Below are 25,241 nucleotides of genomic sequence, written 5' to 3' on the forward strand. Positions count from 1 at the left end.
GAATCTTTCAATAAGTTTGCAGTATCGAGTTCAAAGATTGTGACAGTATAATACTGTAATATAATGCTTTCTGTGATAGTTTTTGTTTGGGAATGCGTCTGATGAAGAAAACGTTGTCTCACATCCTCACCTGTTTAGGAATTAAAGAGTTCCTGAAGCACAAAAATAAGGGTACATGGTGTAAGCATTCTATGCTAAGAGGTGCTAATCCTTTGTCTGTCTTTTGTTAATCTTAAGACATGTTAGCATAGCGTATTGTTATCTGAAAGTATGTAAGAAGTACATCATATGTATGTATCAGGAATCTCGGGATTACTGGAACAACACCAGTAGACATGCCTGATAACAATAGCACATGCACACCTCCAGTGAGATACATCAATCAAAGCATTGTTAGCTTGACCACAAATTCTTTGATTATCAAATTTATTTTTTCTTGAAATAAAATCAAATTACTATGAAAGCTTAATGTTGCCAAAACGTGATCATATCAAACATCCACATACGTCTTTTTATTTATGAAAAACGGACACTTTTTCAGCGAATGATTGAATTTTGATATTTTGATAATAAGCTGATGACGCATAGTTACAGAGCCCCAGTGTCATATCTGCGACTGGCGTTTCTGTTATATAAGAATGCGTATTGTTTATCGTCTGGCTGTGTATGCTATACTAGATTACTGACACATATCATCGCTATACTGATACCCAATACACATTCATTTCTGACATGTGTTTGTAATAATATGTTGTTAGAGGTAACAAATAAAAACATAATATTTTAAAATATTTTTTGTGTTATAATTGTTCAATAACCAAGAAAACTCCACCAAACTTTTAGATTTCTAGATTATTTTTTCATCAACTCCCTTAATGCAAAATGTCGGCTTTTGTATCAATTTTGTTGATATTGTATCGATATTTTGGCCTCCTTACATGTGTATAATTCCCGTAACCACATTAACCCGTAACTAATGAAATAGTGGGGGCTCGATTAACAAGCATCCTTAATTATGTCAGGTTCATTAACAATTAATTCCTGTGTGCATAGTATAATTAATGTAACCTTAATTATGTAACAAAGCCTGCAAGCTTCATTTTCTCATTTTCGGTAAAATTGACAAAAATGAACTTAATGCATTTTCCTATTACTTTAGCCACACATAACTATGTAAGAAATCAATTATGAAAGACGTGCTTCACGTTGAGCTACATTCACGCGCAACATTCCGTGATATATAAATAGACTGATGAACTACTTATCGCGCAGCAATCAGCCAATTTACTACCATAATGAATGTAATCTACACGGTTCAGCCGACATAACGAATCATTACGCGTCTAGTTGTTTATAAACACCATCAACATGCCATTAGTCACAGTAAATTGTCAATTATCTCCCAACTATGTTACGATGTTATATGTATAATGTAATGTTTATGGTGGATCGTTCAGGCACCGCCAAGTTCTACTACTGTATTATCTGTTTACCGAAATAGCTTCGTTTATTGCGTAAAATTCGCGATGATGTATAAATCTGCCGAGTTGCGAATTCCTAATGATAAAAAGTGACACAAAAAAATGTGAATATCACAGAAAGAAGTCCAACTAAATGCTGTTTTGCCAACAAGTTAGTGTAAAAGTCCATTATTTTGGCAGTACTGATATTTAGCGCTTTTTCCACCAAAACTTTGGCGCTAAAATGTCATAGCGCTAATTGCAAAATGGGCGCATTCATCAATGCGCTAACCTGTTCAAACACTAACTTGCTCAAGCGCTAAATTGTTCAAGCTCTAACCTGTTCAAAATCAATTGTAACTAAATGTTTTGTGCCAAAATAAGAACGTTTAAGATATTACCTAGACTGGCAACCAGTCTAGGCATTGCCCACACTTTGGGAGTTTTTTAGCCAAGATTTATGGCGATTGACAGTCGCGATTTCAATTCAGCCGTAAAATTTTGGTGAAATGTTTTTATCTCAGGCGAAAATAAGTTTACAATATACAATTTCTGTAGCAAATGTTCTTTTTATGGCAAATTATGTTTGAGGAATGGTTTTGTATATCTACATGACCTCGTTGACGAGGTGGCGAGTGGATATCATATAAACATATAGATGCAGTTTCTTCCAGTGGTATCGAAAGATAATCTGGTAATCTTCACTGCATAATGCATTGTTTATATACAGATGTCAAGAATACCGTACGGAGAAATTATCTCGTGCGAATAGCTAAGCCAGTGACCCAAAGCGAAACTCAACTTGGCCAAGACGACCATATCATATGATTCAATGTTCATGAATATGCTACAAATGTATAATGTCGTTTTGATAAACTCTCCATCACCGTATAATTCATAATTACAATGTACATAATGTAGTAGCTAAAATAGTCAGAACAGATGATCTATAAATAATTTACCCGATAATGCAACAAATCCAAACTTGTTGAGACAAACTTTGGTCAAAAATTGACTTACATGTAGGTGAAAATCAACTGATGCTTTGTTTCATTTTACATCTAGTTGACCTATTCTACTTTATTCAATTACCACGAATATTTTTTTTAAACTATGATAACAAAGATCTGATAAAAGCAGATCTCTTAGAGATTGTACTATGCTGATATCAGTGTAAACACAAGTGTATTGTATCAATATGTTCTTACACTATTTGGCGTTTCTGCTGTCTAGCTTATCAGGTACGAAGGTACTTCTAGAAAGTAATCGTTACTCATGGCAGGAATGACATTCATGAGGATTCCCCGACGTTAATTAGCAATGCCTCGTGGTGGATTATCAGTGGTCCGTGACATTGGACGTTAACAACGCCACCTACTTCCGTTCACCTAATTCACAGGCATGACCATATCTTGTGATAAAATGTCAGGATCGAACATTCAGAAACACGAATGGGAACATTTTCCCGTAGAGCATGTAATGTTGCATATCAATGTGGACATGATTTTCTTCCATCAAACAAAATAATTATCGGCTCAGGTAATTCCCTGCAGGTGTGTATGGCAACAGGCCAAACGAAAGCTTGCAAATTCTCATCTGCTAAACTCATAACAAAAAGTCAGTGCTATTATGAAGCGGATAATATGTATATCGCTATGGATACGGTGGAGATAGGTGTAAAAGGGGATTCGTGTAGTTTCTTTGATTAAAGCTTAGCAAGAAAATAGAAAATTGATCGCAGAACCATCAATACTGGACATAAATATAGACCAAGAACGTGAGTTGCACGTTAAAAGCTTAATCAAAACAGGTACTGGTTTCCTTCTAACAAAATGCGCTTCTGTGCCAACAAAATGTTGCATGTATCTGCACTCAAGCATTCACCGTAACCAAACACTCGATGTTTACAAAGCTATATTTAACAGAATCCGCTGTAATTCAGCTGGTCTGCTGAGAGGGTGGGTGCTTGTGGTATTATAATGTAGTTTGTGGTTTCCACTTACGTAATGTATTTAGCACATGTCACTTGGTCTATTTTTGCCTGTTGCCTGAATAGTGATGGGGTGATGTTTTAGGAACACGTGTTACTATATCATATTTACAACAACTTGGATAATATAAAACATCGTATGGATGAGGCTTTGAGGAATGTGATGTTTTATTGAAGTGCACGTTTACCCTTATGTGATGTCTTTATTTGTTTATCTTGTTATTTACTTTCTAATGGTGACAATAGTTTTATTAATATGAAAAATGAATATTACCAAAATGGTATCATTGATGAATCCAAAGGCAATTTATATATTATAGATTCATTGTCCTCTTATGGTTTTATTTGTATGAATTTCCATAGTTACAGCATGATTTTAGTTGTATGAATTTCTATTGTTACCTCATGATTTAATTTGTATGAATTTCTATTGTTACCGCATGATTTAATTTGTATGAATTTCTATTGTTACCGCATGATTTAATTTGTATGAATTTCTATTGTTACCTTATGGTTTTATTTGTATGAATTTCAATGATTACCTCGTGGTTTTAGTTGTATAAAATTCCATAGTTACCTCATGATTTTAGTATATGAATTTCCATGGTTACCTCGTGGTTTTATCTGAATGAATTTGTATGGTTACCTCATGATTTTTGTTGTACGAATTTAAGTGGTTAGCTATGGTTTCCTTGGTGTCTTAAATGTATGAATTATCAAGATTACCTTGTGGTTTTTGAAGAGGAAGAATGTCTGGACGAAGGTGAAGAGGAGATGCATGACGTAGACGAAGATGAAGATGGGACTTTTACATTCCTCTGTCGTCTGCGTCTCAAAGTAGGTAGCGATGTGGAACCCGTCCAGAATAACACTGCCGCAGGCAAATGCTGAAAAATGCGGGAAAATCAGTCTTTAAACTTCTTTATGTTTTTTTAAAACAGCAAGCAACGCAATTTTCACACCATTTTATTCGGTAAAAGATATTCAGAATTATGTAACTCTTTAAAGTATATGCTGGCAAACAGAAACTAGTAACTGTTTCAACAATGCAATGGAAACCAACAGGTTGCCTCAAGATATAAATGGGCAAATCAACTCTAAAACAAAACTTTAGATAAAGAAAAAGATTATCATGTGTTTTTTCTGTTCTTTCATAATATCTTTCTAACAACTCTCAATGTATAGCAAGACAAATAGAACATAAACGCTAAGCCCAGATTAAGATATATAGAGATATTTCGCATATCCAACACATCGTTACTTACCCAGGGCGCCCAGTCTGAGGTAAAAGTTGATGCCTTCCCCGGCGTGTGCCACACCCCCGGGGGCCGGCATCTCCATGTGGCTGTGGTAACTCCCCACAGACACCTGCTCTGCTTTACTTTGGTCCAGAGGTTGACCCTCCTCCGACCTGTTCGCCCCAGCGTCGGCCGCTCGCGTCGGATATGGCGACGCAGTCGGCGACTTGTGGATACTTCCGTCATTGCGCACTGATATGCGGATGTTAGGTTCATAGTAGTTGTTCTTCACTTTGATTCCACTAAGGAGGCCGAGTTGGAAGTAAATCAACAAGCCGAGTGAGAACACATATAAGTACACCAGGAATACCTGTAATGGAACGGAGCAGGATTAGTTAAAGAGATTAAAAAAGAAAAAAAATATGAGCCAATAAAACAACTTTCATAAAGTCAGTTTTGCTGGTTTTACGAATTCCCTTTCTGTTGTCATATACTCATATCGATACATATTTCACAAAAAAATGTATATAGCACTGTAACATATATATAATTATAACGATTTCTAGACACTAATTGCTTTTTGTAATATGTAAGTACCAAGACAATAGCGAATTGTTCCTTATAACGCTAAATTGCAATGACCAACACATGATATAATAGGCGCCGATTCTGATCCCAATTTTTGGAGTATTAAAATACAAAACTACAGTTTAAACTAACAATATGCTATCACACCAATATAGAATGTCCTACAAGTAATTCCTATGGAAAATATGGTCTACCAGATTCTACCTACTAATTAAATCTAGTGTGACCGTGACCTTTACCTCCAGATAGAACTGATGGTGGCGCTCCCTGGCGGTCAGCGATGTGGCAGTAGAAAACACTATTCCAAGAACGACAATGATCAGGGCGTACAAACCGCATAGCAGCTTCACCAAAGACGATCTGAAATAGACGAAGGATATACAATCACACCGGAAGTCAGAAGTCATATAAACGGAAATACTAGATCCATGCCTTTGGTTTATCCTTTCAAACATGGATTCAGATTTATTTGCTTCAAGATATTTTCTTTAAAACTGCACTACGTTTTCAAAACGTATTTTAATTTCTAAATTTTAACAGTAAAATGAGTTTGATAATCTTGTAATATCTCAAAAGTTATAAGCTTATTATTGATACTACATATGCTGTCACTTTCTAAACAATTTGAATGATAAATCAAATTTCATTTCTATAACGCGGGTCGTTATATGTTTCTCGGTGTCATCCTTAATACCATGCAGTAGTTGACTATCACTACACCACGTGGCAAAACATAGAAATGAACCTTCTATGTCAACATAGATTTGTCATGCGGTTTATGACAGGTTCCTATTCGGACATTTGTGATATTATCTATTTGTTTTAATCTACTCAAACATACTTAATATTCTAGGTTTAGAAGTAAAATACAAAGCTTCATTTTGAATATAATAGCCGTTTCTTTATTGTGATATATTGCTTTAACGTATTTACATGTGTTTCTTTTAGCTAATCCTTCTTAGCAGTTCTCAATACCGGTAAAACTTGCGTCAGTTAATTAGCAACTATTGTATATCACATTTAGACTAAGTGCTGTTTACATGTTTGTTCCTGTATATATTGTATATAATCATTTTGTATTACTTGTTTATTCACTTTAGCCCTAGGTTTGGAAGTGTAGAGTTGGACATTTCTCCGCTCCGCACCCGACTGTAATAAATCATTATATAGAAAATTTCCTCTTTGGATTATCCTTTTACACAGACTACATTAGAGCTATTTTCCCCATAACACTAGCTGTAGCGTTGTGAAAGAATTACACAGGGAATCTTGCATTTGTGTGGTGGTTAAACTTTATCTTAGGCCCGTTCTGACGCCAATTTGCTATCAATTAACTTTTGTTTCAGAAACGTAGTGGCCATGTTCTGGTGGGGGAAAGGCATAAGGTCTTGAGACACATCGACCTGACTAATTGACGCAAGGTAATTCCACCATGAAAATCCAGAGATTTAGAGGCAATGGTTGAATCCTAAGACACTTTACCCACTCGGTCTCTGGGATATTACATCCAGCAAAAGACGACGTTTATAGATGAATCTACGAGATAACCACATATTAAAAACGCAAGTGCATTATATTGTGTTGTTTGCATCAAGCATTCACATTGCAAATCTAATTATACAAGAACAAACGTTGCGTTGTCTTTCCTACTTGCCTTGATGTACGAGCTTTGGACGGAACGTGATGTGGTAGGTACAGACAGATTGCTGTGATAAGCTAAGTTAACATGCTGAACACAATGGCAGCATGTGAATCAGATGCTTATCTGTACAAATCGTTCATCACCCGGAACTTCTCGTAGGCTTATCTCTACAGACGGTCAAGGCATGTACCTGTTCACACGTTTATCTATGTCTAACAAACAATTAGTACCATTAGAACACAACATACAGTACATGGACCGGGAAAGGCGAGGAATCCAGGCGCTCAAGGACACCGGTAGATACACATTGTGTGCTAGTATATATAAGGCCAAGGGAGACATGTAGCAAGGACAGAAATCTACACAAAAAGAAAGTCTGATCTTACTGTTAAAGTCTAAACATTCCCTGTATTTGGCATTGAAGCAATCCTGACTAGATAGACTAATATGTTATCAATTTCCAAGGTAGTCTGTCGCTTTATCAAGACACACATGGGATATATATTCTTGGTTAGTTTTTAAACTACTTCATAGACTTATATTCTGTTCTTAAATTCAAAAGACAATGAATCGGTGTTAGAATAAGCTTGTGACATTAACACAAAAGATTATAGACATAAGATTTTTGATTTCGTCGATCCCCAACCCCACCCCCTCTTAGGGATATATAGGGAACATGTGGGAACACGATTAAGTGAAAAAGATGAAAAACGCTATGGTTGATTTCCGCCAATACAGACAAAGCCGATTCAATTTCCAACGTACATTTACTGGAAATTTTCAACAAATCTACAATTAATGATGTATATCAATTTCTCTCGCTTAACCGATTTTGTTTTCTGAATAACGGTTTTGTTACAATATCAGATGTTTTGCTTGTTCCTTTGCAACGCCCTACGATAACTCAAATGAATTCCGTGACACGCGCTTTTATCAAACATGTAAAAACATGCCAGAAACATGTAATCGGCAAGAGACCTTCACCTTATGAAACATAAAATGTCTTTAAATCAAATCCACTGGAAAACGTCCAGAAGAGTGAATAAGAAAATAAGAAACATTTTGTCAAAGAACCGGAACGTAAAGGTGGCCATTTTGACCCCCGGCATTCGAAAATCTCAGTTTGTATGTCTGTACATTGCCGTCGCGGAGATAGTACAATAGGGTACGTGTCCGATAGAGAAAATTAGACAACAGGCAAATAACATACATTGTAGTTAATTCTTTGTCTTAAATGGTCATACTTTGTAAAATCATTCATTAAATACACACGTATACGTCATTCAACATTGGAAAAATCCTCGAAATGATATGTTATCATCGAAACTTTATCGAAATATGTCAGAACCCTGTCTTAATCCTTCATAAATGTTCATTTGAACCTTTACATCCATCAAAGTTCCGGACACTTTTTCTGACCAGTTTTGATTTCCAAAATTCGTCCACTCCCAGAAAGTCATTATCATCACATTTCGATTTTATTACAAACGACAAGTTCCAGAATTTAATCAAATTATATTGTTTGGTTTGGGTTTCACATAATACATGATAGTATTGATAGAGTGTTTAGGTCGATCCAGGAATAAAAGATAGAAGTTCTTAAAATCTTAAAATTATATGATTATCGAATTTACCTCTTTAAATAAAAAAAATATTTTGAAAAATGAAAGGTTCTATATTCAAGAAAACATATGCAACTATATAAATTCCAAACGTACGATTAGAGATAAAACCAAATATTCAAATATACTAGCCTTGAAAACTGTCAACCAAAAATAATTGACATAATTGAGCACGTGTAATTCACAAAGATGTTGTTCTTATTTGCAATATTTATCAATTTCCGCAGAACAACATTTGTAAGTCCGACTTCACGCCCCCTCTCACAAATGCAGCATGGCGTTTGATGGTGGTGGTAGCCGCCATATTGCTTAGATTTCTAAATCCTTTGGTAGTAATACATGCTTAACCTTATCCTCTAATATCAAGCGTTCAAATGACAATAACAAACATGTGAGAGACAATGATTGATCAAATACTTACGGAGCCGTATTCCGGTGTTGGAACCAGAATCTCATCATGTTTGTCTCTCTAGGGGTACACACATAAAACAAACGCTAAGCTCAACCAGACCTTCCGGAAACTGAATCAACAAACATTCCTCCTCCCCCGAATTATCAAAACAAGACTTAGAGAAATCTTTACAAGAGATAAAAGCGAGAGGAACTTCGTGCAAAGGCCGTCCGTGATAGCCGCCCTAGTACCAAGCACGCTGGCTGTTAAGGGCCCGCTCGATCGGCGTCTGTTGTAAGTACTTCCAGAGGCGGCACATACCGTGATTCTAATTAACGTGCAGAATCTTATGTTATGAGTAGCTATCCATTTCCATGTAGGAACTTCATAAATTAACCAAAAATACCACAAACAAAGTGTTCCCTAAACACAACTACATGTTGATGTTATCCGTGGAGTAAACATGTACAACATTCCAAAGTAAACAAAACTGTACGACAACAGATATATTAAACTATAAACAAAAAGCAAATGTCTTACACAGAGGGCATACATAAAAGTATTTTGTATTTACTGTATGGTAACATATCAAATTTTAAGAATGAACCATCATTTGACCAAATCGCAAAAAAAAGAAGAACAAAATTCAACACACATTGAAAACACAATTTTTGATAATCTAAGAGACGTGTAAACCAGTTTGTTAACCTATTTTACAAAACGTCAAACGGGATAAAACATGACCTTCTAGCGCGAGCTGACCTTTGACATTTAGCATCTGGTTTGCATACTTTCAAGTGTGAGTTACTGTCACCGCTAGAGGGATAAAAGGCTTCCACCGCTATGATTCATGCACGCTGATAATAAATAGCATGCGGGAGACGTCGCTTTGTGGTTAAAACCATCATTAAAAATAAAAAATACATTTAATTTTTTTAGAGAAACTAGCTGATGGTATTAAAATATCAAATTCATGTTTTCAAAATTAAAACAAAAACATCTAAACAATTGTTTTGAATGCATTGACAAATGTTTACATTATTATTCTTTTGGCGTTCATTGACAAACTGATGAAAGAAAGGTGAGGGCATTTTGTTTTTTGTTTACATACACATACTATATAAATATTTAGACATAACAACAGGATTTGCATTTATTATAGCTGTATGTGCCGTAATTTTCATACTCACGAATCAAGAAGAGCTTTTAATATGCTATTCACCACCATCAAAAGTTACCAACATTTTGAGAAGTACAATACTCACAATACATGTGTTTTAGTTTTATAAGTAAAAATAAGAGCTCAGAATTAATTCTAACATTACTGCCAAAATTCCTGATATTTAAGTCTACAATGGAGAACAGAGACTACAAACTGTCAACCAAGAAGCCAAATTTTGGTCTACAATTTCATTTCACATTTGTACAGTAATTATGGTAATTACAAAGTGTCTTCTCTTCAGAGATGTTTTCATATGAACATGCATAAAGCATTAAAAAAATATTACTGTACATAAAATATGTGGTGTTGGAAAATGCTTATAAAGCATAAGACATGTTTGCCCGTGTAGTCGAATGATTTTTACAGCTTAATTCACCAAAACGTATGATATTCAATAGATTACTGGAGAGAAAAAAGATGTTACATTTTCGCCTAGTATGACATATATAACATCATCAAAATCAATATATATCCATGTAATATATCTCTGCAAACGGTTAGGGCCCAGGACACCACCTTGATGTACGCATTTGAATACTTCAAATTCATTTTTGACCCGATAACTTTAGGGTGTATGCTAAATATACTTTCTGAATTAAATTGCACGTCGTCCTAGAAGATTCAGCCCAATATAAGTATCATCGCCATATGTTAAATTGTTTAAAGGCCTAAGTGTATACATTGAAAAGTGAACTGATCTTTGAAATTTAACATCTGGTTTTCATACATCAAAAACAAGTCGCTCTTATTTGACCTTTGACCTTGAGGTCAAGTTCACTATGAGCCAAAAGCAATGAATTTACGTAGTGCATGTCTGCTGCAAGTTTTTTTTCACGTACATTTTTTGACAGTTTGGAAATTATGGTTCGGACAAAAAACCTAAGAATAGATTTATATCAAAGTTAAGACAAGACATTGTCTATAGAAAATGGAAAACTTTAAACATCCTCAGTCATTTATCATCTGTACACAAGAGAACCAAAAGAACAAATACTTAAGCAAGACGCATTCCTTCGTCGATGGTAGATACATACTTGTAATCAAACCTATCAATTATCGAATCCAGTGAATGGGTTTGGGGTTTATTTTAATAAAGATACAATTTAGCATATGTACGTTTCTTTAACCTTGTATTTTGAAACAGTAAAGAATGCAACATAAGCAAGTCTTATTTTTAACATGGCGTAATAACAAAATGGGAGTTTAAATGGAATTGGACTTAAAATCCTAACTGAAGAAGTGGGTGCCAATCGTTAAGGCTATCTTCTCCCAGGGTAATGCATACCTGCAAGATCTTTAATAAAAACCGCCGCGTTTTGTGCCAATATTGTCTGTTTTTACACACTAAAGTATGTAGGTATTAAAACGGTTGCACTTTGTGCCAAATTTGCTTGTTTTTACATCTTTAACTACACATATTAAATTAACTATCCCAGGCTACCGTTCAAAAGATTTGCAATCTACAAGTGCGTCTTATGTCTTCAATAAATGAGAACGTTTTTCAAAAAGCTAGATTTTAATACTACCTTACTCAGATATACTTTGAGGTAGAGTATTGTTTATTTTTCTTTCTATATGATGTGGTTTATTTTTTTTTCTAAAAACAGGCAATGGCCCATGTAGGTTAAGTACCTACGGCTCCAAAGCCTTCAGTGAGATAGCTGTGTGTTTCCACTTGGCGGAAAGCTTCTTTTAATTATTGGGACAAAGAATCTGCAATGAGCTTCAAACTATTTTCCAGAAGGAAAGATTACACAGCTAACGTACTGACTAGTTATTTCTGGAGGAGCAAGATGTGCATACACTATATATCTATGTTTTGTTTTTGCACGGCTTTGTTAAGTGATTTGCGTATTTTTGTATCACTTTCCATTAAGATATATAAAATGCGGCAAATGCAACTGGTCCTTAATAACCCTGGCTGTCGATGAGACTTTAAATAAAAGGGATTGGGTTGTATTAGTGTAACGTCCTATAAACAACCAGGGTCATGTAAGGACGTACAAGGTTTGTTGGTGGAGGAAAGTTGGAGCACCCGGATAAAAACCGCCGACCAACGATCAGTACCTGGCAACTGTCCCACATTGGATTCGAACTCGCGTCTCAGAGGTGATAGGGCTTGTAGTAATATGTCAAGACATTTTAACCACTCGGCCACTACGACCCAATTTAAATAAAAACAGAGTTAAATGCAATGGCAGATATATAAGTATGGAAAGACACAATATTAGATCAATGATGAAATGTTACTTTTTATCAACTTGTTCATTTGAATTTTAGAGACATTGGTATAATATGTAGGTTACTCAAAGATGTTTCCATAAGCACTAACACAATCCAGTTCAGAGACTGGAGAAATTTTACAAAAATATGCGTCGACGTTTTCAATTCTTCAATCCTGTGCTTTCAAACGTCGAGGACATTGCAATTGTGATTATTATATTAGCTCTTCACTTAAAAATAAACGAACATTGTCTCCTGCTTAGCGCTCAGCATTAAGGAAGTGGGACGACTGATTCGCTAGTTGTCAGTATAATGTGACCACGTGGGGTGTGTTGCTTGGTGTCTTCGGCGACATACCTCAGTGATTTAACACTGTAAAAAGGGCAAGAGTTCCACTATACGAGAGGACGCAACACGAATATACCGGAGTCTCCGAAAACACGCACCACTCACTTCATACATGCAATACACCACATATATGGGAGGCCGTCCTTACATGATCCTATCTATAAGAAGGACGTTAATTAAATCAAACAAACAAACAAACATGCAAACTTGTGCAATATCTCTAGTCACATCTCTTGAATCGGTATGAAATGGTTATATAGAAGAATATGAGTACTAAAAGGAAAATCAACGCCCTACGCCTGACCAGTACATGAGAGTTGCTAGCAATAGTCTTAAGACGTAGAATGAATTTGGGCCAAGCTGTAGACTGCCAATGAACAATCACAGCTATTAACTTGGCCACCATACTTCTGCATTTTACATGTATCGCACCTCACGTGCATAAACATGCATCATTTAATAACTTTATGAGAGCTTAATCAGCGCGAGCCCACACGTTTAATTAACTTGTTATATATACATAGATACGGGAGGTCTACTCTGCTATGAAGTAATATAGGACCAATCATGTCTGCTTCACCCTGCCATTAAAACTATACATCTTGATAAAATTGTTAAGTTTAAACTGTAGTTATATTATGTAATAATTTTAAAAGTATCTTTGATAAAATTTTATACATATAGGTTAAGATATTTGTGCATTGCATGTGGTCCATTACAAAAATAGATAATAGAAAACGGTCTATGGGAAATTATATCACGTATTCTTGGAACCACATAATGTTAGACAAGACCATGAGCAGACGACATCAACGCCGGGTAATATCGCCATTTTATCTCCTATAGAGTGCGGTTATCAGTCTTAATAAACCTCAGGTTCACCCGCGCTACTTCCAGTGGCGGAGTGATATGTATTACATGTCACAGCTGGCCAACCGTCTGACATCACCGCACGCGCCGTGGCCGTGCGCACGTGACCCAGCATCTGTCGGAATCCACTCATTTTATCTATATTAATTTCCTATAACCCTTATCTCATTATGTGATCAACTAATGTAAAAGGTCGCAAAAATAACTAACATAAGTGGCCATCCACGTGTCCTATCAGGAAACGAGCTTCCGAGCACGTGACTTTGTTCCGCTATGTATGTGACCTTCATTGAATAACGTAAAAAATGTGTTCATCATGTGTCATATTTCATAAGATGGGTAAATACAAATGTATATTATATATACGTGTATCTATATATAAATAAAAGCAGCTGCCAGTTAGCTAGTATCATCATCATAAATTGTTCGGTGTTTCTTACTCAATATATTTTGATTAGCAGGAAAGATTGTTTATCCTGATTTCCTTTGTTAGTGAACCATTTTCAGTTACTTGTAATAAAAAAGGATGATGACTAACTTTACGATGTCCACCAACTAGAATGTGAATTTAACCAGGTACGCATAAAGTCCTTTAAAGTCAACAAGTTTCGATCCTTTCGATATTATATCAACTTCCAATGTGTCTGGCCACTGATCCAGTGTCGATCAAATCCATTAACGTGTTTTTTTTTATATAATTTATTTGTTATATTACAAAAATGTTCTTTACGTAGTTACATTTATAAGAATTAATAATTTTGTCACTTAACCAGTTCTTATTGATTCCCTCATGGTAACGAGAACAATGAAAAATTCGAATCGGAGGAGAAGATACATTATGTATTTTGATCAGTAAACGAAGAAGAAGGAAAGAAGAAGAATTAAGAGAGGGAGGGGGATGATACGACGAAACAGGAGCTGTTGTTGATGATGATGATGACGATGATGACGATGATGTTAATGTTAGTGATGAGGAGGAGGGGGGGAGGAGGTGGAGGAGGAAAATTTCAACGACAAAATGTGACATTAAAAACAGCTGTTGATACAAACTAAGGTTTGATATAAAGTTTCATCTTATCAATATAAACATCAGCCAATCGGCTAGTCACAGTAATGACTGCTAAACCAGCACCCTTCTAATAGTATCCTATATAAGTACAACCTAGGAGATGGGGCGAGATTGTGCATACCACTCTATCATATTGATATAAACAAGTAGGTTTGATGATAGCGGTGTATATAACACAGTTACAACTCAAACATCTGTTCAAGTGCCAGAGTCAAGTCCTCGTCTAATGAGATGTAAACTAAGATAGCAAATATGTTCCCACCCTGCACGCCCTCTACCGGCCTCTGTTCACTGCCCCAATCGAAAACCTTTGACACTTTCCGTATACGAAAAACAGTATTTTCTCGTTTACGGAAAGTGCCGAAAGGTTCCTGATTATTCAATGCCCCTGTATTCCTCATTTCCCCCTTTCATTCATAGTTAGGCAGAACTTTATGACCATTCGTCCACGATAGTCTACGTTAAAATCCCTTCCTAAATTTAATTGTCCGCCTTGGTTGTTTCGTGGCCCTTAAATTACCCTTTTCCTCTCTTAAATATCCCATGCATTTCCCTAGACATCCTCTCCTTTCTCCTTGGGATATTATGATTATAAGCTTCCTTGAAGTAATGACTTATTTCTTCCATTTCTATTTACCCTTTTTCCATCCCGTTTATTGCTAAACGCCTTTCTCTTCCGCCTCCCTGTTCATTTCTCCCGCCCGACCACCACGACATATCTCCCTCTTTCATCCTATATTTCCCAACTCAAAAGTGTAACCCCCCGCTCTTCATAAAACTACAATTATAATGCGTTAACTCATTTTCCCCTGAAGACACACTTAGGCACTTCTATGTTAATGACCAGAGCAGCCCATTGTGAAATTTCAGGGTTGAATGAGTTAACTCGAATTTGTATAACTCGAAGACCATGTTTAATACTAAGTATTTTGATGGTCCAAATAATACCTTTTCACTAAAGTAAAAGTATAAAACTGGAATACTAGGAAACTTGAAGTTTAACGTTGATTTACTTATTTTGTGTGCGTTTTGTTACTCTCAGCAATATATTTCTCTCTTACTCGAATACTCGGATGATTCGAAGTGTAACCTACACTACACTATATGACCCCTTCTACTTCAAATTAACGTGGTGTTACAAAATATTTTGTGTGCGCTCTTCCTTTGAAGACAACAGAAACAGTGACACCCAACTTCAAAGTCACACAGTCAACTAAAGTGTACCATTATCTTATTCTGTTTATGTATCTAAAGACCAAATTGCCTGCATATTCTGTTGACTTCGGAGTTGCTTTGACATATTCCATGGGATGGATATAACGAGTGTGAAGGTAACCCCTGGAGTATCGGGGGTGTACCATAAAATGTACAGATTAAACTAGTAATCCGATAACCTATAACAGTATACATACGTTTTACATATACTACTTGTAGTCTACGCGGAGTCGCTCAGTCTAAATGACATCGCTTTGTGGTGTTAAACAGATTTACTCCATATCTCTATCGGAAATTCAATTAAGACAGAAAATGTGCTTTTGGCGAAGAAAAAAAGTAATTTCCGGTCCTGCTTAATTAGTACCCCTGTAGAGATATACTTTACACAGGTCAACGCCATCTCTTCCAAAAATATTGTCCTGTCTTGATATTGAGTATACAAAATATGAGGAAACCAATATGAAAATGAGAAAACAAATGTTACTAAAATTTTACAATAAAAACACGAAAAAGTCTATCAGTAATCACTTTGTGGTGAAATACATCAATCCGAAGAGATTTCTATAGTTTTTTTGTTTTTTTTTACTTTTTCTTGTTCTTCTATTTCATAAAGAAATCATTGAGGCGGCAAGCAAAAAACACTTCCCTACATTCTTCTTCCTTTCACTTTCCACTATGTTTTTTTACAACATCAATGATATGTTGACCCAATTTTTTCAACATTGCTATGTACAGATATTTATTACCTACATACATGTTAAATGATGGCTGGCGTGTTCGAAGCTAAACAATTGCCAGATATTCTAGAACGAGCTATCTTCAGGGGCTTTGAGTTTGGGCTAAACGTTACACAGTTGTCTGGTACTGTTGTGAAAGTCGGTGGTTTTCTGCAAAGAACTCCTCTGATTCAATAATAATCAATCACATGTTTTCATAACTCCGGGGAAATAAGTGCATCGGATTTCTTTTTGACGTGACAATCTCTTATAGGGAAACAATTATATTAGTACATTATGTAGATTGAACGTCAGAAACAAAGAAAAAACATGGAATTTAGTAGGGTCGTCATAATGTTTTAAATAGCATGCAAAGTGTACAGATTAAATAGTTGTTGAGTGTATCACGCCTCAAGTTCCTTTATACCGAGCCTATCACAGCGTCTCTCTCTGAAGTCTTGATCGACAGGACGCTTGTCTCTAGTAGCCAGCATAACGTATACATGTACATGAAGCCAAATATTTCACGCGCGTTTTCATGCAATATCGTCACGCCCCATTTCATTACGGACACTTTACAAATTGTGCATACAGCAGAGTTTTTCTCCGCAATGCACAGTTAGCTTAAAAGTATGAAATTTAATAATCGTTTACATTTTTAATTTAGCACTGGGGTTTTACATGGTTCCAGCTTTGACCCATTCATGTTTATCAGTTTGAATTTGTGTCAGGCGCCTGTGATAGTTACTGTTTCACAGGAAAAAGAGGTTGAAGACGTGGTTCGTTTGTTAATTAAGTTAACTATACTAAAGGACAACAACAGAATGCGGGTTTAAATGTCTAAACATGTAAGAAAGTTTTGTGGAAAATAACACAAGAAAGAAAATGAAAGTGAATCTTTAAGGTTGACGGACGAGACTTTTGTACCCAGGATGATTTATAGCGTTCTGGTTTTATTAATAACTCGTTAATGTTTGGCAGCGTAACAAGTGGGGCGATAGATACTGGCACCCGTCACGGCCAACAGGTGGCGCTACAATCACTCACCGCCGACATGTCCGGGGAGGACTGCAGATATTGTGTGAATAATCACACTAGCTAAACATATTATCTACATCACGTTATATTAATTAGTTAATCACTTTGTCAATTAATTAATAGCACTTATCATTTTCGTCTATTTAGTATAATTCATAAAGTTTAAGGTGTTTATTACTATAGTAGCTAGGTGAAATGTGTAAATCTTAATACATCTGTGACCTGACTGGTCTACCCCGAAATATATATGAAGACGAGTTTTACTTATGAATGGCTAGGTTTCCTATCATTGAGTCCTAATCCATATTAGAATTCTTCTTCACGACTTGATGATATTCAGAAATTTACTACTCATCTATCAAACGTCCGATAATGTTTGAGTGTCGAGAAGAAATCCCTCTAGAAACTTGGTCAGACCTTCGTCAGAAATCAATTTTGTCAAAATGTCGAAGTCTGATGCCAGGGCCGAAGGAAACTTGGACTTATTTATCAAGACATAAGTAGATATGATAATTACTTACCGGTAGACAGAAGGCAGACGGGGCCTTTTAGATTTCTTTGGCGTAGGTGTGGACGCCTCTACCGGAAGTCCAACGGTGTCGTTCATCATTTCCTCCCCCATTCCGTTCTCTCCTTCTTCCGACATTTTGTTGAGGTACACGTGGTCCGGGCCTCCGTTCTCAGTACTGGGCGGGTCTTCTGCTGGTTCGTTAACAATATAAACACCAGATCTTCTCATGATCGAAGGAAAATGCCTGGTGAAAAAATAAAACAGGATTCTGTGTATTACGACAAAATAGTGGTGGTACTGGTCAACGCACGTGCATGATAAAATAAAAATAGCGCGCGTGCACTGACCACCGGTAATATAACTTAAAACACGTGGGAATGGTGAAGTGTCAATGTCCATCCGTTGTTGAGATAGCACCACAGGTACGACTGCTGTCAAGGAAATACGTATCTTGTCATTAGAACTGTTGTTAATGTATTGTGTGACATTGTCCGTTAAGCTATTATGTCAAATAATCAACCGGTGTCAGGGAATTTATTGGATTTCATTGCAGAAAATGTGGTGCAGTGAAAGATAATTAAATCCGTGTGTTGAAAATGTCGTAAATTATTAATTAACTTTTAAAGTAAAAATAGAATAGAAAAAAATGTTCTAATTAAAATTGATTCACAGATGATGTATCGAATCGAAATAAGATGGGTATAACAAAAGAAACTGCAATGCCATTCGGAAACCATCTCGGTAGTTTGTTTCCAAGACGAAATAGTTTCACAAATTCCTGAAATAATGACATAAAACAGAGGAACTAAATGTCTTACCAACGGCTGAACAGCTTGACGACTTATCACCACTTATGACACCGTATATTAAATTCCAGTTTAATTATCCCAAAGAACCCTGATATAGTAAAGGAGCTCCGAACGGATATTGTGCATTTGCAGTACTCCGAAAGTGAAGAGCTGTAATGAGCGGCACTGAAGTTTTCACAAGGGTCTGTCAAAACAATAGGTTTCCGTGATTAATCAAATCGTCGTACCGACCAACTAAGGATCCTCCAAAGGGTGGGCGTACCCCCAAACACAAAGACATAAGCCCTTCAACTTCCAGAGAAAAAAAACCTTGAGATCTTTAACCGAATGCGCCCTTTCAGTATACAGTCGAGGAGGCTTGTACGAACGCACCTCTCTAATAACTCTCCCAATAATGCCGTTGATTAGTCCAATGTGAAGTAAATATGTATCAGCCGTTCAGTGAATATCGGTTTCCCTCATCTTAGCCAGATAAACACGTTACGATTGCGGCAACAGATAACTGGTCCGGGTCGTCTCCCCCATGAGTATAGCACCGGTATATATTCCGGTAGGGCTAAAGCGAGGATGCAGGAGCGCGCGCCGGCACTTTACCTCGATGCCCTCGCTCAGCTGGTGTTGACAGCAGTTTTACAAAAAATGGAACACCTTCGAGGATATTAATTCTAAAAATATGTTCTTTATCATGTACATAAAACCTCATTTCCCGTATTTCAAGAAATAAAATTATATAAGTTTCAGTGATTATAGAATCGGATAACGATATATGTTCAAGGTGATGTTTTCAATGAGGCACTTGATTTTGAAACGGTTTATTATAGACAAAAAAAATAAAAAATAAAAAAACCCTTGGGGAGCCTCTCATATTTTAAAAAGATGTTACACATTTCATATCTTTTGAACCCTCTACCAATAACAGCAGCCATACATTCCGCGGTCTGAGCTGATGCTGGGCTGTGTTTATACGAGTTCCCGGTGCATATAACCCCCTCCCCATCCACCCCCTCCTCCCAACATCTGAATCCGCCTAATTGAGAGGACAGACTGACCGTTGGTCAGATATCGATAGTTAATGAGTGTTGTGAATAGGAGTGGTCAAGGAATGTTGGTGTCGGGAACCAATTAGCGGGAGGTTCACAGCTCGGCAATTGTATATTAATGACAAATTGGTATGGACAATGTCCATCCCATCATTGTCCACCCCGCCATACCTAATCACGCTCTGAATCCACTCCTTGGTCACCTTAGCCGAAAATACCAAGAGAGATTGAGAGAGAGAGAGAGAGAGAGAGAGAGAGAGTGTGTGTGTGTGTGTGTGTGTGTGTGTGAAATGTGTGTCTACGTATTTCGTCTAATTATATGTTATTTCTTAATGAATTCATGTTTTGTTTTATTTCCTTAGATTAATTTAATGTCATATTAACAGTAATGGCAGCTCCCTGGCTCATTTAAGGACGTCCCAGTTGAGATGGTGGAAGAAAGCCAGAGTACCAGGAGAAAACCACCAAGTGCACCAAGTGTCCGGCATTTGTCCCATGTGTGATTCGAACTCGGGGCCAGCTGGTTGTAAGATTTCGGTAATATGTTGGAATTTTTAACCACGCGACCCCCTCTGAACTCGTGTTCATTGAAACACTTCTTTTAACTCAATAAAGACTCTTCTTAATCAAAGACTAGACTGGTCCATTTTTAGTTAAGTTTCTAAACAAAAATAATTAATCATCCTAAGTTAGTCTTGGAATGATACAATGTATAATAGATTCCATCTGTCCTTTAGTTTCGTAAACAATACTATTTGTCTCGCGTATTCACATGCTTGATGCGTATGAACGAATTCTAATTTCCCAGTACGCTGAAGATTATTTGTACTAAAGATATGCATTTAAGTATACATTTCTTCACTCAATCTTTGTTATTTGCTTAGACAAAGAACGGACCTATCTAATAACAATAAGTTTAGTAATGGATAATGCAGTGTAATTATACTTATTTACAATATGTTAGTACAGATTGTAAAGACATCCCTGAACATCTTGCTACATTTTCTGAAAAATCTTCAAATGAGATCCTTCATTTTCCTAACTAGACAGAAAACGTTCGTTAATTGACTAACTCAGAGCGTTGCATATTTCCCATTCATTTTCTCCACGCGTGCATCTGCACGTCCACACCAGGGAACCACGTGTTTGTGTGAGGGATGCTAACAGTTGTTAGGAAATCTTACCACAAACCACAACGATCACGGAATAACATTACGGTCGGTTATTTAACTGGAAAAAAAAACAACCTTTACACCCCACAGAAATGCTTAAACTCCACTTAATAGCGCAAGATGCTTTAGGTATGTGCAGTTATTTACGTATTTATTGCGGAATGGTTTGTTTTGGTTTGTATAACAGGTTTTTAAAATACACGTATTACTTTTATTATTGAAAGTTTTTTTCATTATTTGAAATGTCTTTCTTGCAGGCGTTTTCATGTCATGACGGCGTCTTAAGCAGGCTGTGACATTTTCGTGTTTGTGACTCAATATGAGGACTATAACACGATTCTATACTGAATTTTATAGTACGATCTCACTGAACTATACACATAACATACCGAGCAGAAAACCCCGTTCGGATTAATTATACTGTAAACAAAGGAACCGGTCTTCCGGATTCAAAGTTACATGTGTACAGGGTTTATGAATAATATATAAATAGTAGAAATTGGTATATCTCTAGCTCAAAATCTTCCCATCAAAGGCGAATCAGGTCTTCAGGAACTAGGTCAAAAGCTCAATCGTCGGAAGTCAAAGCCTTTTCCAAACACGCAAACGTCCACCCAGTGGGGATAAACCACAAACCCTATTTCAAATGAATGAACTTTTGGTAAAGATACCTTAACCCTTCTTAAAAGGATTTAAAGCAAAAACGTCAGGTATTGTGGAGACGAACGCTGATAGATTTTTTCTCAAGGTCGCATGCACTTTCACTTCATCAACAAATACTCAGCTGAAAGAAAAAAGAACCAGAAATCCCGAGTGATTATAGAAAAAGGTGTACTGAAAGGTAGGGGCAATAACTCTATTAAAGAGAACATAATTAACATGGAGCCTTCATAACAGGCAAACGTTTCTCTTAAGGGAACAGAATCCAAAACCTTCGTAACAAGAAATGTGAGAAGAAAATGGACTTCGTTATAGGCAAGCATTGTTATGACATTAAGTATTATGAGCGCAGCCTAGCGGAGAGATTTGGTACTAAGGCAGGTAATCCAGTCTATACACATAAAAGGAAGCATGGCACTAGATTGAACAGCAATTCTTATCTGAACGCAAAGCCTTCAAAACGGACTAGTGCTCAACGAAAGAGGAAAGAAGTCCATGAAAGACAAGCGTGTGCTGTTAATTTCACACAGTTTCTATATATGGACCATGACGAATGCGAATGTCCTTGACATGATATTTTAACCTACAAATGTAGCAGATGTTCTTCATCTCTCTGTATCAACTTACGGTCTAAACAGAGAAGTATTCAAAAAGTTTTCAAAGTGCAAGCACATAATTCCGTAGGCGTGTGTGCTATGGAGTACATGTTTATCTTTAGCATCCCGTGAGAAAATTATCTAAAGTTTTAAATTCTAATGAAATTTAGTGGGAATCAACTAATTCCGACAATGAATTAATTTGACTTTAAAACATGAAGCGTTTACAGTGGAAATGAATCAGTTTGACTTAAAATGTGAAACGTTTGCTGTTGAGATGAATAGTTTGACTGTAAAACGAACTTGTTTTTAAGAGCAAATTTAACGAATTTGAACATTTTGATATGGCGAGGGAGCCCCGAACTCAAGAAAGATAATAAGCGATAGCGGAATACCAGAATACCACTAAAAATAGCCACGAAAAGATTGGACAATAGAATAAGCATACTATTAAAGTTTATTTTCAAACAACCCTGACTCTTTCATTTTTTTACAAGGATAGAATGATGCATATCATACGCTGACAATAGTTTACAAAATAAAAACATATTTGAACTATAGAAGGATGCGTATTTTTTTCAGAAGAATGAAGTAATTCAAAATGGTGAATTACTGTGTTATCGCATAGTTTAGGTAAACCAATTAAAGCAATAATTTATCAAAGAAGATTCAATTGACATTGGAAATATCGCTAAAGCAAGGGATTCTCGAAAATAACATTATCTCTAAAAAGAGCTAAATGAGTAAATATAAGAATCACAAAAAAGCAAATTGCTCTAAAATGAGCGAATCGTCAATATATGTACGCTTTCACTGACAAAAGAGAAAGAGATTTGTTTTTATGTTTAAACAATCAGTTTAAACAGTGTCATATCGGAAAGCAATGGTTTACAGTGTAATTTTTGAAAGCGCTAAATGAACATATGCAAAACAAAATATGAATATAAAAGAACACTCGACTTACCATCATTAGCGTTGCTTTACCGGTATCAGAGAGGGTAGGAAGCGGCAGAGCACTTGTGAGGAAATGTACAACTTTACTGGCTCTGGAAGGAGGTGAAAGAAACGTTTATGTTTTTTAAATTACATTTCCCAGGCTTTGTGAGAGAAATACACCAGACTCGGGGGGCTGACGACCGTTAACGCCGACTATTTTACCACCTGGTAAGTTAATAACCCCCTGGGTCAGAATAAAATCGTCCACATCAATGAATAAACCAGTTCAACATACAGAAATGGGGGAGTTTGATCGTTGTCTGTCAAATTGTAGAAAACGTCTGTTCAGTTGTAAATTTACACAAGCATTCAACAGGCATTCGAGTAGGTTGGTGCAATTTTGAAATATAAATCAAAAATATATTACCACAAGGAAAATAATTATCACGGATATTTTTTTTTTCGCCAATATACAAATTTGTGTCATAATTTAGATGAAGGTAGCATTTGTTATTGTTGTGACGTCTTCTGCTCCATCTGCGGTCGAGAGTATGTTTACAAGTGTTTATGTGGAGCGCGCATCTCAAGACACGTGTTCGCGTACAAGTACTGATTACTCGCATCGCGTAGCAAGAAGCACTTTCACTTATTATCTTTATAAGTGCAATAAAACGATAGAAAAAAAACCTACAAATCTTAATGAAAAACAAAATAGTCATTTCACTTTACCATAAAATAAAAAAACGTTTTTCAGCAATGGAAAGAAAAAGATCAAATTCGCATTTTACAGTATTGTAAACGATCATTAACTAATTTAACTGATAGAGTTATCTGTTGTGTGAGATCTGCTACTTTAACAAATCCTGCTTAACTGAAATAGTAGGATTTTCAAAGGAGACTTACCGAGCGGCCAAGTTAGATAATCTCAGGCAAAGCCTTGTCGGTCCTTATCTGAAGTTTTCAATTACTTCTCACATCCAACGACTTTGAAAGATGGCGTCGAGAAGATTGCAAACGTTATTTGAAAATTCTTTGAAAGCTCCTATTTCATGCGCAACGGGGTATAGTTCTGACAGCTAGATCGCCGGAACAGCCACGCGGTAACGCGGTGCATAAACTGTCTTTTGTGGGGGCGTCCGTAGAACAGCGTCACGCCCCAAAGCCAGATTTTACAACTAGTTACCATGGCAACAGAACAGAGCTCCATTTTGTGATGTTTATTCTTTTTCCTCGAGTTTATCTTTCTGTATCAAGGATAGCATCACGTGTTAGATTTGTAAAGTGCTACTGAGCTGAAACGGTGTTTAAAAAAAAAGTAGTTGAAAAAAACCTGACACGGTTTTATTTGTATATAAACAAATTTAACGGTCAAATTGACCTTTGTAAAGTTCATTAACCCCCGGTCACTGATAAGATAAGATATGCTTCTTGTATTTATATAACGAGAGATTGATTGCTTCATTAAGAGTAGGAGGTCAATGTTGCCGGTTGTTAAACTTTAGAAACAAGTGAACCATGAAGTTTACGCGTGCTGGTCATGTGTTACAAAGAAGATGGGCCCATGGAGCCAGAGTTTTGTTTTAACAGTAGTGAAGAATTAAAAGTCTCCCATATTAGGTACACTATGTAGTCCATATTATGAGGTACACTATGTAGTCCATGTTATGAGGTACACTATGTGGTACCTGTTGTGATGTACGCTATGTGGTCCCTGTTATGAGGTACACTATGTGGTCCCTGCTATGAGGTACACTATGAAGTCCCTGTTATGAGGTACACTATGTGGTCCCTGTTATGAGGTACACTATGTGGTCCCTGTTATGAGGTACACTATGTGGTCCCTGTTATGAGGTACACTATGTGGTCCCTGTTATGAGGTACACTA

The 25,241-nt window shown here is 36.4% G+C and overlaps 1 protein-coding gene across 4 annotated transcripts in view; it reads right to left on the reverse strand.

The window, feature by feature from the left end:
- Positions 1–24,411, reverse strand: part of LOC138328493 (proton channel OtopLc-like) — a 33,815-nt gene extending 9,404 nt beyond the window's left edge. The window contains exons 1-6 of one of the 4 annotated variants that reach the window (XM_069275323.1): positions 24,260–24,411; positions 23,385–23,466; positions 18,154–18,387; positions 5,516–5,636; positions 4,716–5,058; positions 4,177–4,337 (exon numbers count right to left, since the gene is read on the reverse strand). In XM_069275323.1, the coding sequence (XP_069131424.1) occupies positions 4,177–4,337; positions 4,716–5,058; positions 5,516–5,636; positions 18,154–18,371 (843 nt within the window). In that variant the 5' untranslated portion in view covers positions 18,372–18,387; positions 23,385–23,466; positions 24,260–24,411. Of the gene's footprint in view, positions 1–4,176; positions 4,338–4,715; positions 5,059–5,515; positions 5,637–8,961; positions 9,259–18,153; positions 18,388–18,961; positions 19,501–23,384; positions 23,467–24,259 lie in introns of those variants that run through there. The other 3 variants (XM_069275324.1, XM_069275322.1, XM_069275325.1) reach the window with 3 other exon arrangements.
- Positions 24,412–25,241: the final 830 nt, after the last annotated feature.

This window comes from Argopecten irradians, chromosome 7 (genome assembly GCF_041381155.1).
Source record: "Argopecten irradians isolate NY chromosome 7, Ai_NY, whole genome shotgun sequence".
NCBI classification, from domain to species: Eukaryota; Metazoa; Mollusca; class Bivalvia; order Pectinida; family Pectinidae; genus Argopecten; species Argopecten irradians.